Source organism: Rhinolophus sinicus, chromosome 3 (assembly GCF_057876585.1).
Source record: "Rhinolophus sinicus isolate RSI-liver-muscle chromosome 3, RSI-T2T, whole genome shotgun sequence".
Classification (NCBI taxonomy): domain Eukaryota; kingdom Metazoa; phylum Chordata; class Mammalia; order Chiroptera; family Rhinolophidae; genus Rhinolophus; species Rhinolophus sinicus.
Window position 1 is genome coordinate 194,811,131 of NC_142503.1, and position 17,931 is coordinate 194,829,061.

At 41.0% G+C, this 17,931-nt stretch overlaps 2 protein-coding genes across 7 annotated transcripts in view; one reads left to right on the forward strand and one right to left on the reverse strand.

Annotated features, from left to right (window-relative positions):
- ATG2B (autophagy related 2B) overlaps nt 1-3,339 on the reverse strand; it is a 64,058-nt gene extending 60,719 nt beyond the window's left edge. For all 4 annotated transcript variants that reach the window (XM_019746363.3, XM_019746338.3, XM_019746347.3 and 1 more), the window contains exon 1: nt 2,715-3,339. In XM_019746363.3, the coding sequence (XP_019601922.3) occupies nt 2,715-2,876 (162 nt within the window). In that variant the 5' untranslated portion in view covers nt 2,877-3,339. The remainder of the gene's footprint in view (nt 1-2,714) is intronic.
- Nucleotides 3,340-3,397: 58 nt separating this feature from the next.
- Nucleotides 3,398-17,429, forward strand: GSKIP (GSK3B interacting protein). 3 transcript variants are annotated; one of them, XM_074326971.1, is made up of 3 exons: nt 3,398-3,504; nt 12,999-13,257; nt 16,153-17,429. In XM_074326971.1, exons 2-3 carry the CDS (start codon nt 13,000-13,002, stop codon nt 16,312-16,314), a joined length of 420 nt encoding a protein of 139 aa, XP_074183072.1. In that variant the 5' UTR covers nt 3,398-3,504; nt 12,999; the 3' UTR covers nt 16,315-17,429. The 3 variants fall into 3 exon arrangements, with proteins under 3 accessions (XP_074183072.1, XP_019601931.1, XP_074183071.1); XM_019746372.3 differs by lacking the exon at nt 3,398-3,504 and adding an exon at nt 3,525-3,841; XM_074326970.1 differs by lacking the exon at nt 3,398-3,504 and adding an exon at nt 10,623-10,760.
- The last annotated feature ends 502 nt before the right edge of the window (nt 17,430-17,931 follow it).

Below are 17,931 nucleotides of genomic sequence, written 5' to 3' on the forward strand. Positions count from 1 at the left end.
GATACTTCTACTATGGGGAGAACAGTTGTGAAAAACTGTATTTGGAAATGTTTCCATTGTTACATGATTTTGTTGCTGAAATAACGTCTATTAAAAACACTGTCTCTTTTTTTAAGTCATTATCTACACAGTTATAAAAGATTCGAAAACATGGAAAATTATCCCAATGAATCTAAAAGTCTGCTGAGCAGTTTTTTAAAATGGATTTTAAAGTTAATTTTTAATATATAAAAAATGCAACACCTTCCAATTAATTAGCAAGCACAACTGATTAAGATCAAGGAAGCTGGGAATGGCACAGCCAATTTCAACATAATCCCGTGCATAATTGACGCTGAGAGCTGAAACATTAGTGATGTTGCCAATGATGTAATTCTTCCACTTGGATCCATGAATCTGTGAGGTAGCTTTGTTTCAGTAATGAAAGTCATTAAAATCAAGTGTCAAAAGTAACTGAATTTGAATCAGAAGTTTGAATAGCTAAGTGTCTCACATCAAGATTTACCTTAGTCGCCAACACAGCGCCCTATTGTTGATAAATAAATAAACAGCGACAGCAAATATTTACTGGATGCTTTATTTGATATTATCATTTTGGTTGGGCATAGCCCCAGCCTTCAAGGAGCAGAATAAAACAATCTTCAGATTAAATCGAGCCCTAAATTATTCTGCCATCAATCCTGGTCAAACTGTAAAATTTGAATATTAGCACCTGATTTCCATGAGGATTAAGCAAAACCACACAAATGAGAGTGCCTAGCACAGTGCCTTAAATAAATAGATGCTCAATAAGCATTTGCGGTCCTTTCCTTGAAGACACATGATTAATTAAAAAAAATAATAGTGGGCTTAGGATTTAGACAGGTTTGGATTCTCACCGTACCGTTTGCTAGCCATGTTGCTTTGGAGAAATTATTTAACTCCATCTGTAAAATGGAAATCATATCACCCACCTCATAGAGTTAAAGTGAAAAGTCACTAAAGGATAATCTGCACAAAGTCATTCGACCCACAAAAGGCAGTTAATACATGCCCAATCCTCCTCCTTCCAGATAGTGTATTCAAAACTGTACCACAAGGGGCCAGCCCATCTGGCTCAGCTGGTTAGAGTACAAGCTCTTAACAACAGGTTGCAGGTTCAATTCCCACATGGGATGGTGAGCTGCGCCCCCTGAAACTAAGATTGAAGGACAACGACTTGGAGCTGATGGGCCTTGGAAAAACACACTGTTCGCCAATATTCCCCAAGTGAAAAAAGAAAGCTGTACCAAAAGTATAGACTCATGGGTCATTGAATTTAAAAATATCTATCACAATCCCTATCTTCTGGCAAGAGTTACAGCAATACAGGACCCTGACACACTGCCTGGCATGGAGTGGACACTCCATTAATGTTTACTGAGCTTAGATGAGTTACTATATCCAATATCAATTGGTTAACTGAGGTAGCCTGGGTTAGCCAGGTGTGGGATTGGCTCTTTCTACTATACTATGTGCTCTCCCCAGCGTAAATCATCGATTTACTGATAAAGTTATATGCTTATTCATGCTAGAGCAAATTAATTTAAGGGTCATAATAAGGTGTTACCATAACCTGAGCATTTCAAGGTTCTATGACTCAGGAAGTCATTATTCTGTTAAAATACTTTGACATAAAAGGTGCAAAACACACTTTTTACACAGCTTAAATTAGGAGGAAAACAGGTTTCCCTTTGTTTACACAACTCTCATAAGAAACTTACCTATATTTATGATTTCCTAAGTGGAAGGTGTGTTGGACTGTTTTTAGAATAGTAAAACTCCAGAATGGTACAACCAATTCAAACTGTAAACAGCAAATTCGAGTGCAATAAATGAAGGGTTGGGGGAGGAGAAAAGCCACTCCATTCTCGTCAAACTCAAGGCTTAATATACTTCAAGTAAAATACTATATGCACTGAACACACAAATGCCGGTACAACTGTACGGGGTGCACTGAAATACACACAGGCACCTGTAAGACACGATGAGTCAACCCACAGCCCCTGCATGACAAGTAGAAAACAGGATTTTAAAGGTCTGCCAATTGCAGCTTCGGCGCTTTTACAACACCTGCCTTTACGATCCATCACGTGAAACAAGCAGCATAACTAAACAGCGCTGCCAGGGCCCCTCAACCACTCACAGGCTGGCCTCGTCGCGCCGCGATAAGCAAAAGCAGGCAAATCGGCAGAGGAGGCCTCCTTCACCGGTTCCTTCCAGATGGCAAATGCGGTCGGGAGAGCGCGCCGCGCAGGCAGCCAGCCCGACACAAACACGGGAACAACGGGGCGTTCTGACACTTCCGAAGGCCCTCCTCATCCTGACACTCGCGGAGTGTCAGCCCATTAAAGAGGGTGTTGGCCACAGAACCCCGCGCCCCCCCACCCGAAGGGGCAGCCCTTGGTCCCCTCCCTCCACAGACCCCTTCACCGACCCCAGGCACTGACTCCGGATTCCCAGTGTAGACTCCACTGATTCCCCGTGTAGACTCCACCACCTCTGCTAAGTTTCTGGAACACGTGATTTGGGGGTGCAAACTTGCTAGAAACAGATTAAACAAGACTTGAACACACTTCTCTGAGCACTGCCACTCGCAGAGAGGGGCTGAACGTCACAAATTTGGGGTGACACTCGTTCAAATCGCCCCAAGGAGGGGGGCGAGTCCCGCCCGGCCGGCCGCCGGCAGCTCTTACCCATTTGTCCAAGGGGACCTGGGCGAGGGACCCGGTGCCCTGATACAGGTCCAGGCTGAGCTGCTCCAGGCTCAGCTTCTCCTGCAGGAAATGGCCCAGGTACCTCTGCAGGAGGTACCGACAGGCCCTCTTCTTGATGGACTCTGAAAACGGCCACGGCATGATGAGGGCCGGCGAGGGCTGCGGGCGGCGGCGGCTCCGGCCTCCCGGCCCAGGCTCCGGTTCCAGGCCGCTGCGGCGGCGGCAAGGGCACTGGCCGGCGTCCCCAGGCCGCGGAAGGGCCTAAGCCCGGGGTGGCCCCTCCATCCCTTCTCGGCACCAGGCGCCCCTCAGGACGACCCCATCTCCTGCGCCGCGCCGCTCGCTCTAGGCCTGGCGGGGACAAGGGACGGAGGAGTCGCGGGCGCCCCAGGCCCGGGGACTTCCGGAGGGGTCGTCGTCCGCACGGAGAGGGGGTGCAAGAGAGCGCGCGGCGAGGCGACAGGGCCTGAGGCAGGGGCTGAGGCAGACACCTCCACCGCCGCCGCGAGACGAATTTGTTGTCATCCGCAGGCGCGCTCCCGACTCTGGGGACGCTCCGGCGCGTTCGCGAGACCCGGACTCCCCGCGCGCGGCCTGCGCTGGCGGAAGTGACGCCACACTGGGGCTGCAGGAGGCGGGAGAAGGGCCCGGAAGCAAGCAGTTCCGGCTCCGAGGGGCGGGGCGAGGGCGGGGACGAGAGGAGGAGGCGCCGCAGGCCGGTTTCCGACGCCCTGGGAGGGAAGACCAGGAGGAAGCCGGGAGCGCGCAGGTGAGCGTCGGCGGGGCCGGCGGTGGGCGGGAGGACGGACTGGCGGCGGCCGGAGGGCCTCAGGGAGTGCGGGCGAGGGGTCCCCCGAGCGGGACCCGGCGCAGTGGGCCGGGCCGAGAGGGGCGGCAGCAGAAGGGGCCCGGCGTGGGGCTGGGTTGGGTGTAGGGGCGGGTCCGGCCTGGGCCGCCCGGGTCCCCTCAGACCCAGACCCCGGAACCCGGCGCTGGGAGCGCCGCCGGCTCCACCGGGAGGGCTGCAGCCGCTCTCGCCTCCCGCCGCCCCCGAGTATTGACCGGTGCCTATTGTCAGCAAGTTATTCGTCAGCCGCCTCATTCAGGTATTGTTTCCAAAGCTCCGTCTTCGTTACCGTTGGGCGGCTGGCTGCTTCCCGAGCGCTTTCTTCATCCTGCTGTGCTGCACCGGCGACCAGGAAACTTGAGTTTTCCAGGCGTTTGTGGGCAGAACTGCCTCCTCTGATTAATGCTAAAGCCTCCCGTCCCCTCAGAAACCTGGGCGAAGTACTTGTGCTGTTCTGGGAATCTGCGCCATCGTATTTCTCTGCCGTTGGGGAGGCAACTCCTGCAGACGCGAGGCTGGCTGGCTCTTAACTCAGTCACCACGAAAGGTGTTTGCTGGCCTGGAAGCCAGATGTCCTGGGTCACAGTCCTGATACGGGCGCTTATTAGCCGAGCCACCTTGGTCCGGCCACTGCTCTCTCTAAACCTTTGCCAAGTGTGAGCGTGTGAATAGCTAACCTCCCGGGCTTGTTACGAAAATTACACGGTATGAGTGGGGAACGAACCTAAGCAGAGTCTTGATTCATCTAGTTCAATTAAGGATAGTAAATGAAGACTACCTGTTTAAGGAGATTTTGTGTATATGTTGATAACTCATGAATGCCTTAGAAACGCTAACACAGCCCCAAACCACTGTCAGGTGGAGAAAGCTGTGGTTCCCCTTTCCACACCATCTTTTCATGTTTTCAGGTTAGAACCAGCGTGCTCTCCAGTGTACGTATGTAGGTGCTTGGATTGTTGGTGCCCCTCCTTTGTAGACCTGTCCCAAGCATTCTCAGTGACTTCAGTTTCCTTGCTCTCCATTCGTTCAGCAATATTTGTTAAGGGTCCATTAAACGGAAAGTCTCTGCAATTGGTAAGGTTTACGTTAACAGGTAAAGAGAATCAGGCAGAACCTTCAAGGAGCTTGTGTTCTAGAGTGAAAGGTCTGTTCCTTTAATCAGTAAATGTTTATTGATTGCCTACCTGACCAGGGACTGTTCTAAGTGCTGGGGATATAGCACTGAACTAATTAAGGCCCTGCCCTTCCAAAGTTTACATTTTGTTGAAGGCAAGGGAAACAAACAGTAATCACATAAATCATATGCCATGTGGTGATATGGGCCGTAGGGAAAAAAAATAAAGCACTGGAGAGGAAAGAGATTTGTCACTTTTATATAAAGGAATAAGCGAAGGTCTCCTTATTTAATAAGGTAACATTTTAGCAGAGACTTGGAGAAAGCTGGGGAGCAAGGCACGTGAATACCTGGAATAGTTGTTTTCCAAGCAGGAGGAACAGCAAGTGCGAGGCTCTATGGCAAAAGCATGCTTGGTGGGGTCAAGGACCATCAGAAAGGAGTGACGGGACTAGTAGAGGGGGTGAGGTGGAGTGCAGGTCAGGTCATATAGCGCATTGTAGGCAATGATAACGACTTGGGCTTTTACTCTGGGTGAAGGAGTTTGAGGAGAGGTGACATAATCTGGCCTGTTTTTACAGGATCGTGCTGACTGCTGTGTTGAAATAGACTTGTGTGGGGTGGGAGAACCAAAGGAGAAAAGAAAACCAGTTAGAAGGACATTGCAATAATCTAGGCAAAAGATGACAGTGGCTTGAGTTAGACTGGTGGCAGTGATGATGGTAAGAAGCAGTTGGATTCTGGATATAGAGGGTGCCCAAAACATGTATACACATTTTAAGAAAGGAAAAAGCTATTAAAATTGTGGCAATATATACCGATAACAAAAGATGAATGCAAGTCATAGTCATGGGTATACATTTTTTTGGCACCCCCACTATTTTGAAGATAGGAAGCCATGTCTGTGAATAGTAATTATAACACTTGCCATAGCAAGAATATAAACAAAGATGGGATGGATCTCATCTGGCAGAGAATTAGACTAGGTTTGGGAGGTTTGAACTGGACTTTTGAGGAATGGGTGCAACTGACTTCTTTCAGGTTCATATGTTTTGTTTTGGAATGTAAAATTACAAGTGCATTCAGGCTGTTCCTAGAGTGCCTGAAATTTCAAATATAAAAAAAATTGCAAGATTTTATAACAGACATACTCCCTTTAAAGTTAGGTGTGTTGCCTTGTACATTATGCTTTCTAGGAGAAATTCAGCATAAATGTTAAGGTGTAGGACCTGTTATCATACCTTTTGCTCAAATAGGGTACAAACTCAGCCTAAATCACAATGCTATTTTTGTGTTTTATCAAAGTACTATCACAAAATGTTAACAACTAGCATTAATTGAGGAAGACGGAGATAATCCCCGACCATTGTCAACTTTTTAAGAATTCTATTAAAGGAATACCGACTGGGTCATTCTTCAGAGTAATCCATGTTAACATGTGAAATAAAAGAAAAGCCAATGGGATGTCATTGGCCTTTTTTAAAAACTTGCACCTGATGTAACAGGAACATGATGTTCGGGCTCCCACATCGCGTGGCTCTTAGAGTCGTACAAGGCAGCAGCTACAGCCATTCTACATAATGTAAAGACTCAAACGGCTGGAGTTTCGAGGTCAGCTCTTCTTTAAAGATATTTTTAAATATTTTTAGTGTATAATAATTGACAGATAATATTTCTTGAGCTTACCATGTGCCCAGCGCCACGCGAAGCACTTCCTAGAGGTTCACTCATTTAGTTCTCTCAGTATCCTTTTAAGGTAGATGCCATTGTTGGCTTCATCTTAGAGAGGAGGAATGTGTGACGGAGATTAAAATATCTTGCCTCGAGTTGCAGCAGAGTAACTAAGAAGCAGGACTGAGATTCTAGCCCCATCAGTTTGCTCAAGCGCCCCTTAACAAGCACATACAGACCGCTTCTTGTTCATGTCGAGAGGATTTTGCAGACTTGAGGTATGATACAATAAAAGTAACCATGATTAAGATATTGCCTTCTAGCCCTCAGCTGACTGTTGTAATTCAGCTGGAAAAGCAAACTTTCTTTCAGAGTGAACATTTGAAATCCGTACACTGCTCTTGTAATCTTTCAGTTTCTGTTCTTTTGTCAGGCTGGTTCCTAAATTAATTATGCATGATGTTATAAGGAGTCATTTTGGAAACTTTATACGAGGTGAGGTGATGCAATTTAGCAGAAAAACTAATAGCAACTGTAAGGTACTACAATTTTTAAAGATGCTGGCAACAGAATATTGCTCAGAACCTGTTGGAAAGCCAATGTAGAGTTTAAACAGAAAGCAAGCAAAGAAGTTTTCTAGTTTATATCTGTTTAGATATTAATTTGTCTTGTGTTGGTTAGAATGTACTCTAAATTAAATATAGTACCAAATTCTCTATGTAACCTAGAGGATTGATTGTATAGAAACAAAAACTTAATTCCTGGAACTTTTTTAAGCATTCAATTTTTTAGTGTCTTTTCTTAGACTCTCATTTACAGTTTCTGGTTTTGAAGGGAAAGTTGTTTACAGGGTTATACTGTTGCTGCTTATTTGCAGTTCAAAAGGCTTCCCAAATTAACACTATCACCCTCAGCTCCCCGCTTAATCAACAAAAGTACAATGCAGTTCTGTTGGCTAGATTTGTTACTACTAGGTTGTGTGTTTGTGTGTCTCATTGTTGAAAGTGAGGTACAGATGGAAAAACAGGCTTTTTTATTTGAATTACAAGTACTTTATATTTGTAATATTACAAATGGTTCTGATTTAAATTTTTTTCAAAATAAACATAAGTCTCAGAGCTGTTGAAAACAGATGAAGTATTATGTATTACAGAAAATAAAGGTGAAACTAACTTTATCATTGCCTAAATTCTAAATGTTGCTATTTATAATTAATCAACTTTCTTCATCTTTAATTTCAAAACCCTTGTTTAAAATGCAAATAAATTCAAACCTCTCATTTTATTTAAAACTGAAGGTACTAGTTATTTTAACTATCTTAATAGCCTGACTTCCTAAGAAGAAAAATGTTTCTGCTTTCTACACCTTCTACTTTCTAGAATATCACATTTTTAAAGCTTTTTTTGTCTTGTTGCAAACATAACACATTTTTTGCCATAGAAAAATTAGAATATAAAAAAATTAAGTAGAGAATAAAGGACTTAGAAATCACTATCTTGATAACCAGTTTCATGAATGCTCCAAAAAACACTAACAGCCCAGAAATCATACGAGCAGATGGAGTAAGAGCTATCAAGAATTACCTTAACTTTTAACAAAGGACAATATCATAACAAGTGAGAAGAGCCATAAAGACTCAGAAAAAGTCTTACTCGGTACTAACCTCCTACCCTTCTACCAGCTCCCGTCTGTGCCTGTTAATCTTGTACCCCCAGACCCAGTGCCTGGAATTTTCAGCTCTTTGAGTTAATACCTTGGATTAAAACACTATTCCTCTTACTTACTTTTCCCTCAGATATTCCTCACTCGGATATTCCTATCAGAGGCAAAGAAACCCTGGGGTGTGGAGGCATAACCTAAAGGGGACATGGTTGGAGACTTCCATTTGCTGTACAATTCTAGGCAATTTTGTGTCATACTCCGTAATATTGTTACTGTAACAGTGACGTGTATTTTCTAGGAATGTCTACCCTGTTTATCCTGTGTCTTTGTGTGCCCCTTGTCACCAAGCTGAGTGCCACATCTTGAGAAGCAGAGAGTCAAAATTTTTTCTTATATTCAGTGAAGGCCTGCTTTGTGCCAAACACTGTCCTGGTGATATAGATATTACAGGCCCCCATTTGCAATGAAGTATGATAAGTACAGCAGTATCAGTGCAGAGATTCTACTAAGGACGATAGTGATTATCTTTATCTTGAGATCAGGTACAGAATCCAGAAATAGATGTATCTGAGCTGAATTTTGAAGGATTAAAAGTCTGAAAGTAGTGTCAAAGTACAAATTTTTTAAAATTAAAAACGTGGGTCTTATACATAATAAGCATGTGTCAGAACTGTATTTAACTCATTAATGAAGGAACCCACAAGATAGTACAGTTGATTCAAAGTAGTGTAGGAGAGACTAAAATCAGTGAAAGAAAAACTGATGTAGTAAGATGGCAAAATTAGCTCAAAACTGTTAATGGGGTTTCCACTCTGGCTAAGATAGGGTAACAGAGACCAGATTGACTCTTACCTGAAACAATAAAAAACAGTGGGCAAAAATACCTAAAATTGTTTTTAAGACTTTGGGCATCAGGCAGTGAAGGACAATGATCCCTGAGAGGCAAGATACAAATGAAGTGAAACTCTTACTCCAGTTTATTGTTTGGAGACCATTTCCAGGCTTGGCCCTGAGAGGAGAAACCGGTATAGCCTGGCAGTCTTCTCGAATTGAGAATGTAGGTCTAGGAGTCGATAGGCAGCTAGGGTTATAATTATGATGTGTGTGCATGGAGTTAATACTTACCTACCTCTTTCATGTACTTGTCTTATCTCCCAAATTAGGCTCTAAGCGACCAGTCAGCATTTTCAATTAGTATTGTAATGCTTACAAAAATGCTGGCTATATATATAGTGGATTATGATATTTGATTAATAAACTTAGAATCTAAATAAACAAGGTTGCTAAATATAAGAAGTAATTCATTAGTTTTTGCCATTTGAAATAGTGATGGTTAATTCCCCTCCATGGAGTAGCTAAGATTCAAAATAGATTTTCTAACACATAGTTCCAAATTTTCCTAGTCCTATATACAGAAAGTTTAATTCAGTACCTTTACATCTATTTTTTCAACCATAATATAAACTCAGTTCATTATTATCCACAAATATTCACAACGGTCTAGACATACGCTGTCTATTATAGTAGACACTAGCTATTTAAATGTAAATGAATGAAAATTAAATTAAATGGGAAGTTCAGTTCCTCAGTCACTCTATCCAAACTTCAAGTGCTTAATAGCCATATGTGCCTAGAAGCTACTCTATTGGCAGCACAGTTAAAGAACATTTGTATCATCACAGAAAGTTCTGTTGGTCTAGAATTTCTTATGATAAGTTGTTTTGCCTACAGAAAGGGAAACCACGGATTTTTACAGAATTCGTATTGGTGAGTCAGACATTCTGATAACCCGACAGCAGCTGTGATGTGTTGCTAGTAATTCTGGTAGTCCTCCTTTCACTGCAGCGGGCGTGTGTTTCCGCATCCTCAGTGCAGCCTCCGCAGTCGGGTACACAGTATAATCCGCTGAGCACTCAGAGGAAAGTCGGTTAGCATTTCATGTTTTACCTTCTCCTGTTTAAATTCCTATGTATGTTTTCATAGTTTAATAGTAGTAGAATATATATAAACGTACATATAATGAGGTATCTGCTCAAAACATTTTTAGTTAATTGGGATGCATAATCAAAAAAGTAGAAACCAAGTGCCCCATGGGTGAGGCTCCCCCAGTTGGTCTCTGCTTTGCTTCTGTACCCCGTCATAACCACCTGATTTCATGTTTTTCTGGCTCTGTGTGCAAACGCCTGAAGAGAGGACGGACTCAGACAGGCCAGTTCCCATCCAGAATCTAGTCATTGGACCAAGCTCTTCATTTAGGACAATTCAAAATGGTGCCTTTAGTTGAAACACCCACCCCCAGTACCTTGTGCTATGATGATGGTGCTGGAGTTCCAGGGGACAAAGCATGAAACCTGCAGTGCCCTCCCCCCAAAGCCGTCCATGTTCTAACCCCCAGAAACTGACCATGTTACCTTATACGATAAAAGGAATTTCGCAGGTCTGATTAAGTTAAGGGCCTTGAAAGGGGAAGGGATTGTCTGGGAAAGCCCGATGTAATCACAAGTGTCCTCATAAAAGAAGTACAGGTGTCAGGAGTCAGAAAGAGGAGATGTGAGCGCAGAACCAGAGGTTGGAGTGATGTGCTTTGAAAGTGGAGGAATGGACCATAAGCCAAGGAATGCAGGTGGCCTCTAGAAGCTAGAAAAGGCGAGGAAACAAATTCTCCCCTGAAGCCTCCAGAAGGAACTCCGCCCTGCTGACACCTGATTTTGGATTTCTCACCTCCAGAATTGTAAGAAAATTTGTGTTGTATTAAGCCACTAAGTTTGTTATAATTTGTTACAGCTACAATATGAAACTAATAAACACATATTGATGTTCAAATTCTACAAAGCCTTTATAAGCACTTTCTATAGGACAGGCACAAAAGTATCAGGGTTCTGTATTTCCAACCTCTTCTCTAAAGCTGTTGAAGAGCTAAATCAATCTTTGCTTTTCGTTTCTGGTAGTCTCTTAAATCAGTTAGGATACTTTCAGCTGCCAGTAAAATAATGGGAATATATTGGCTCCAATAACTGAAAAGTGCAAAGCAGGGGCAGCCATCAGGTCTCTGGCTCCATTTCTCAATGACTTTCTTGGTTCTGTACTTTTCCCATTGTCAGCATCATCCTTGCGCTAGTTTCCCCCATCTCAGGATGGTGGCCGGGAACACCTGGGGCTCTGTACTCTGTTCTGGGTAGAAGTGACTGGGAAGAAGTTCACATGTGGAGCAGCTGAGGACAGTCTGTAACTGAGGTCGGGGTCAGTCTCACCCAAATTGCTTGCTTACTGTACTCATTAGGAGAAGGGGCCGTATGATTCCCCTTGGAAAACCTGGGTGCTATTAGGAAAGGATATTGATAAATAAGACCCTGAGACAGCCAACAGAAGAGAAATTGTTATAGTACCTTACAACAATAAGAGCTTAAAATGTTATCAACTTGTGTAGTGCTTCAATAGTAAAGTATCATTTTTTATTTATATGTATCATTATCAAAAGTTCTTAATGTCTGCTATTTTACATGTCATTCAAAGATATTTTAGAAAACATCTTCTAGACTGAACGTCTTCGGAAAGGTGTCTTTCTCTTTTTTGCCCTTTGGTGCTAAATATTACACAGCAGCTTGATGACCGACTGTTCTGACCTGGGAGGATTTCTCCATTCTAGTATTGGATTCTTCATCTTTCTCCATCATTAAGGTCCTAATGAATTGAATTGGACTCTTGCTTTAAAAACTTTATATATTGTCACGCTGCCTCATATAAACATCTTTTTCATGTTATGATTTTTTTTTCCAGTGGGCCTCAGATTAATGATTATTATTTGTGACACCCCTAATTGAGGTACTTGATTATTTAAGTCAAAAAAAGATGTTTGGTATCTGTGATATTAAGAGATAGTGAACAGTCACATTTCAAAGTCTTCAGACTGACTCCATAAAAAATAAAAATGGGCTCGTTTTTTATACATAAAGCCAAGTATACAGGAGTATGATTATTTTTAGAGTAAGGTAGAAATTTTTTAAAAATCAAATATTTTCACATTCGTATGTAGTAAATCGATGTTAGATTTCAGTTATCTAACAAATTGCACCAGCAATAATTGGTAAATTAATTAACTTGTTAGGAGTAGCTAATTCTGTATAGTGCTGTGGGAAGCTAGATAAATGATCTTTAAAACATATTAGTTGAACTAGGACTGGAAGAATATATTTGTACGTTTGCTATGTAATTTTTTAAAATAGCTTTACATAGTGTATCATAAATTGTCTTTAGCAAACAGTTTTGACTTTTGTAATGTGCAAATGACATGCAGCTGCAGGAACTCTAGCTCCTTATGATTTTTGCTGGTAATTTAGCGTGACTGTATAGTAGAATCACCCAGAAGCTCTGAAAAATCTCCCAGAGATTTCTGATTCAGTTTCTCTAAGGTGGGGTCATTGGCTGAGGGCATCATTCTTTGCCTCTCAAATTGGCAAATATTAAAAAGTATTGGAGAGTCTGGTGGGAAAGAGCACAGTCCCTCATATTCTATTGGGGGAGTTTAAATCATACGGCCTTTTTTGAAGGGTGAATCTGTGGTAGCTATTGAAAGTTGAAATGAGCATGTATTTTGACTCAGCAATTCCAGTTCTAAATATCTATCCTAGAAAAATAATTTTACATTTAAAAAGTAGGATGTAGTAAGATTTTTACTGAGGCATTGTTTGAAATAGCTAAAAACTAACATTCTCAATTCTTATCAGTATGGGAATTAGCCTTTTGGGGAGAAGTGAAGAACAGAGATTTTTTTTTTTTTTTTAATCTATAAGTGTCTATAATTTTGCTGTGAAAAACTACTGGAAATGGTTTTAAACAATATTTTCCCTAAAAATGCCTGCTAGCTAATGTTTCCTACCAAGTAGCAGATGCCAGGCATAGCTACTTTGAATGAAACGCTGACGTTGGGAATGTCTTTCTGTGAGCAAGTTTTCTGTCTCCTTTTTTGCAGAATGGAAACAGACTGTAATCCCATGGAGCTAAGTGGTGTGTCAGGATTTGAAGAAGATGCCGAGCTCAATGGTTTTGAAGGAACTGACATGAAAGACATGAAGCTGGAAGCGGAAGCAGTTGTAAACGACGTTCTCTTTGCTGTTAACAACATGTTTGTCTCGAAAACCCTGCGCTGTGCAGATGACGTGGCCTACATCAACGTGGAGACCAGAGAGAGAAACAGATACTGCCTGGAGCTCACTGAAGCAGGGCTCAGGGTAAGTCCCTCTGCTTTTTTGAAAGAAATGTATTCATATCGTCACCATTTTATCAGAGAGAGGCTGAGGAGTAGGCAAGAGTGTTAAATGAGAACCCAGCACTCAGCTTCCAAGATGTTTTTAAGGAAAACTTTTTTTCTAGGAATTTTTAGTAAACCTAAAGTCTTTCGGTCAACATGGGGAAATGGAATTTTTTAAAAAAAAGAGAAAAACATTTGATTTGCAGAGTGTTACTTTGTTCTAATGATTGCCCCCAAAATTAATTTATTTCTTATCTATAGCTAAATATGTCCACCAAAATTATGCATTGTCTACGTTGGATGGGTTTTGCAATCGTATTGAGAGGATCTTTTTCCACCTCTTGTAATAAATATCTCTTCTATAAAACAACATACTCGACTCCACTGTTCTCTAGCTAATAGATCAGAATTAAGTCACAGCAGACTGTTGCGCCTCCAAATTTCCAAGAGTGTCCTGTTGGCTCTTTACTACATGCGAGCTTTTCTAGGCATAGTGACTTCCTTCCATCCTTTAAACCGGAATCCTGAGTTAAGAATAGTAGAAAGCGTCAGCCGAGATCAACTTTTCATTAAAAAAAATAATAAAACTTACTATTATAAAAATTTTGACCTGCTGAACAAAAGAGTAGTCATTAGAAACTCCAAATTTTAGTTTTAACTTTAATAATTAATATTCAATCTTGGTCAAAGACCTCTGACATTTCTGTTTCTCTATATGTTGAGAGCAGTTCCCCCAAGAGTGGCACGGTATCATATGATAAGGCAAAGGGCAAGGCCTAAGGAAGTGCGAATATCATATAATAAATATTACATTCAACGATCACATGAACATCTCCATTTCGCTACGTTCAGTTTCCTTAGGACGGGTATGAATCCCGTGTTCCGTGTGTTCCTTGTCAGAGGATCACTTACACGGAACAAATGTAAGCCTGCGTCTTCATGCTCTCAGTGCCCTCACGGCTGCCATGGAGAGGGCTGCTTTAGCTTTGAGTGTAATACTGACTTGACTAATTTTTGTGTACGCCTTCCTAAACCCCTGAGTCTGTATTTGAAGCTTACAGTCATTAGAGTGGATCTTAAATAGGCAAAGTAAAAGTACAAATGACCCCAGGTAAATTAATTCTATCCTACATCGATTAATTCTAATAATACATTATCTGTTAATTCTAAGGTGGCTGTGGTGAGGTAGGAAGGGTTCTGATCAGTCACAAGTCTTACGTGTGAATTTGAGTGATCTTGGGTGAGTCCATCGAGTCCCTGGTTCTTTACCTATAACCTGGAAATTAAAAAAAAAAAAAAAACTGAAAAGGGTTGGGGGTGATTATATGAATAAAGTAAGCAAAAAAATCTAGGTCAGTTATAAAACCTGGTATGTAGGTACTAAAAGGTTTGTTTGTTTTTTCAGCCTTGATATTTATTAACATTCACTGAGCAACTATCCTGTGTCAGGAAGTGGAAATGAAACCACGAATAAGACATGATCTCTGTCCACTAGGAAGACAACAGTCTCACAGGAATAAGAGAGGGGCGAGCAGAACTGTAATACAGTCGTCCTGCTTGTCCAGTTTCGCTTTCCACAGTTTCAGTTACCTGGAGCCAACCATGGTCTGAAAATGTTAAGTGGAAAATTCCAGAAATAAACCATTTGTATGTTTCCAAATGCATGCCTTGCTGAGTAGCGTGATGAAATATTAGGCTGTCTTGCTCCGTGCTGCCCAGAACATGAATCACCCCTTTGGATCCCACTGTACACTACTCACCCGTTAGTCAGTTCCCTCTTGGTTATCAGAGAGAGAGACCACATTCACGTAACTGTTATTACAGGGTATTGTTATCAGTGTTCTATCCTGTTATTGGTGATCGTTAACCTCTTAGTAATTTATAAATTAAACTTTCTCAGAGGTGTGTATGTATAGGAAAAAACAGTATATACAGGGTTCGATACTATCCGTGGTTTCAGGCATCCACTGGGGGTCTTGGAACATGTCCCCCGCTGATAAGGAGGACAGCTGTACATTGTAGAAAGTGCTGCGATGCGGCGTGCTTCTGAAGAGGTGTGACTCATCTTCCTTTGGTGTCTGCCTCTGCTTTTCATTAAAGCAATAACAACAACAACACTTCCATTTCAAACTTGCATCTTCTGTGGCTTGAATAGATGTCATAAAAATGTTGTGTTTATATGGGGAATTCACAAGCTTTAGTCAAGTCAACAAAAACTAAATCAATTTTGCCCTACTCTGTACTGGTGAACCATGTCTCATAATCTTGGCGGACAGAAAAGGTTTAGCTGCGTTTAAAAAACAAAAAAACACACAGAATAAGGTTCCCTTTTATCTTACCACTCTGTTAGATAAGTATTGTATTAGTCATATGAAAGTGGCCTTTCAGATAACTAATTATAAAGCAGGATTAAAGCTATAAACAATGTCTAGAATTCTTTATAAAAACAGTCCAAATCAAGTACATAGTGGTAAAAATATGGACTAATAATACATTATCTGTTAAAGTGCCTTTATATAGTAGACTCTCAGTGTATGTGGAATTAAATTGAAGCATGTTTTAGATTATGAAAAGGAAACACTGTTTTTGTGTGGCTTTTAAAATTCTTTCTCTATCTTACATTCCTTTTAGGACCAGGAGAGGTAAATCAAACAATTTAAATTTTGAGAAAAAAATTATAAAGAGAGCATTTTGCAGGTGTTATTCTCATATGTTATAAATTGCTGAAGTATTAACGATATTAAAAATATGCATATTCTAGCTATTGATTGAAAAACAGTGCCATTGAAGAATGACCTATGTAAATAATTGGTTTTTGCTTTCTATACCAAGATGAAATCTAATTATTGAATTCACTGTGGAATTTCTCTTGCAGGTGGTAGGTTATGCTTTTGACCAGGTGGATGATCATTTACAGACTCCCTACCACGAAACAGTCTACTCCCTGTTGGATACGGTCAGCCCCGCCTACCGGGAAGCCTTTGGAAATGCACTCCTTCAAAGACTGGAAGCTTTGAAAAGGGATGGACAGTCATGACTAAGCTTTTTCCTTAGAGGGGGCGGCTGCTGGTACAGAATGTTGACATCAAGCTTAAAATTCTTGCGTATGGTCATAGTAGAAAATGCATCTTTGGTTTTATGTCTTTATCATTTCTTGCTTCAAATTTAGGCTTTTGACTCAGAACATTATTGACTAATGAATTGTCTTTCTTAATTTCTGATTCATTAAGAAAATCCTGAGGCCATTGCTGGGATACCATCTTAGGACATTCAGATTTCTTCATATAGTATCTTTGCATTTCAAAACCAAATCGGTATTTCCTTGTGTCGTTACAGGGCTTTGATGCTGCCAGCACTCTCTATTACATAGAAAATTCTGGATTTGCACAGTAATTAGGAGTTAAAATCACCTAACTGCAAACTTTGATTCAGCTTGGACTGACTTTGCAGTAAACATTTTGGTACTAGCCTTACTGGAAACAAATAACTAGCGACTAGTCTCCTGGCACAAATTTTGAAATTCACTACTTCAGTTACTCTATTTATATTATTAATATGGACTGATAAAGATGAATTAATTATATATTACTTAGCTAGTATTCAATGAAAAACGGGGACTGAAATAGTTCTGCAGGTATTATTCCTTGTTTGCAACAGCCAGCCAAGAGGACAAACCGTTAGCAAATGAATGTAACAATTAACTTGTTTCTGAGGTATTTAAGCACATAAGCAAATACAGGAACAGGCTCCATTCTTTTTCTTAACAAAAAGCATCTTCAGTGTGTGTGATTTAAATGAAAGAAGACTCTGATTTCCTAAAAAACAATATTTTGGCCTGTGTTGATTCTTATTATGAATGTTTGTTTACATGATGTACAGTATATATTCAGAAAGTATTTTTGCTTCAGCGTTTACTTTCTACAACTGTAGTGCTTTCGTACTCCCACAGCTCCCCTGTCCCCCTAACAGATGTACAGTGTTCCGTCTCAATGCTAAATCTACAATGTAATATGAGTGCACTGTATGGGTTTGAAACCAAAGGATGAATGAAGCATTCAGAGACTTAATATTTGAAAAAAGGGAGAATCTGCATTTTATATTTTATTACAGGTACTAATATTTATAAACTTAATAAACTATATTATGCTGCTACATGTTTTCAAGTGCGTGTTGAATAATGCTTGGGGAGGTTGTGTTTTTCTTTTAATAATAGTCTAAAGCAGCAGCCATAGAAATGTTGAACTAAAATTCTACATCTGGACACACCCTGATAAATCTGTCATTGGAGGCTTTTTTTATCATTAAATAATAGATATTTTTAGGCTCTGAAGATCCTGTAGACTAGAGCAAACTAAAATTCAGTTTGGGTCACTTCATTGTCAAACATCATCGAAATGCTTTCATGATACTTGGTAAGTGCATATTCATCCTCGGCTTTATTTCCACATGCTTAACTGTTAGGGCCATGAAGTCTAATTTCAGGTTGAACTTTCTCATGCTTAATCTCAGGCGAACTGTAAAGGGTATTTGTAAAGTTTGAATAAAATGCTGTTTACTCATTTTGAGTTAAGTATGAAGAAAAGTGATTGTATGTTTAACAATTGAAATTATTCATTTTGTGATAAATGATTGATTCTAAGAGCTCCCGTTTCTA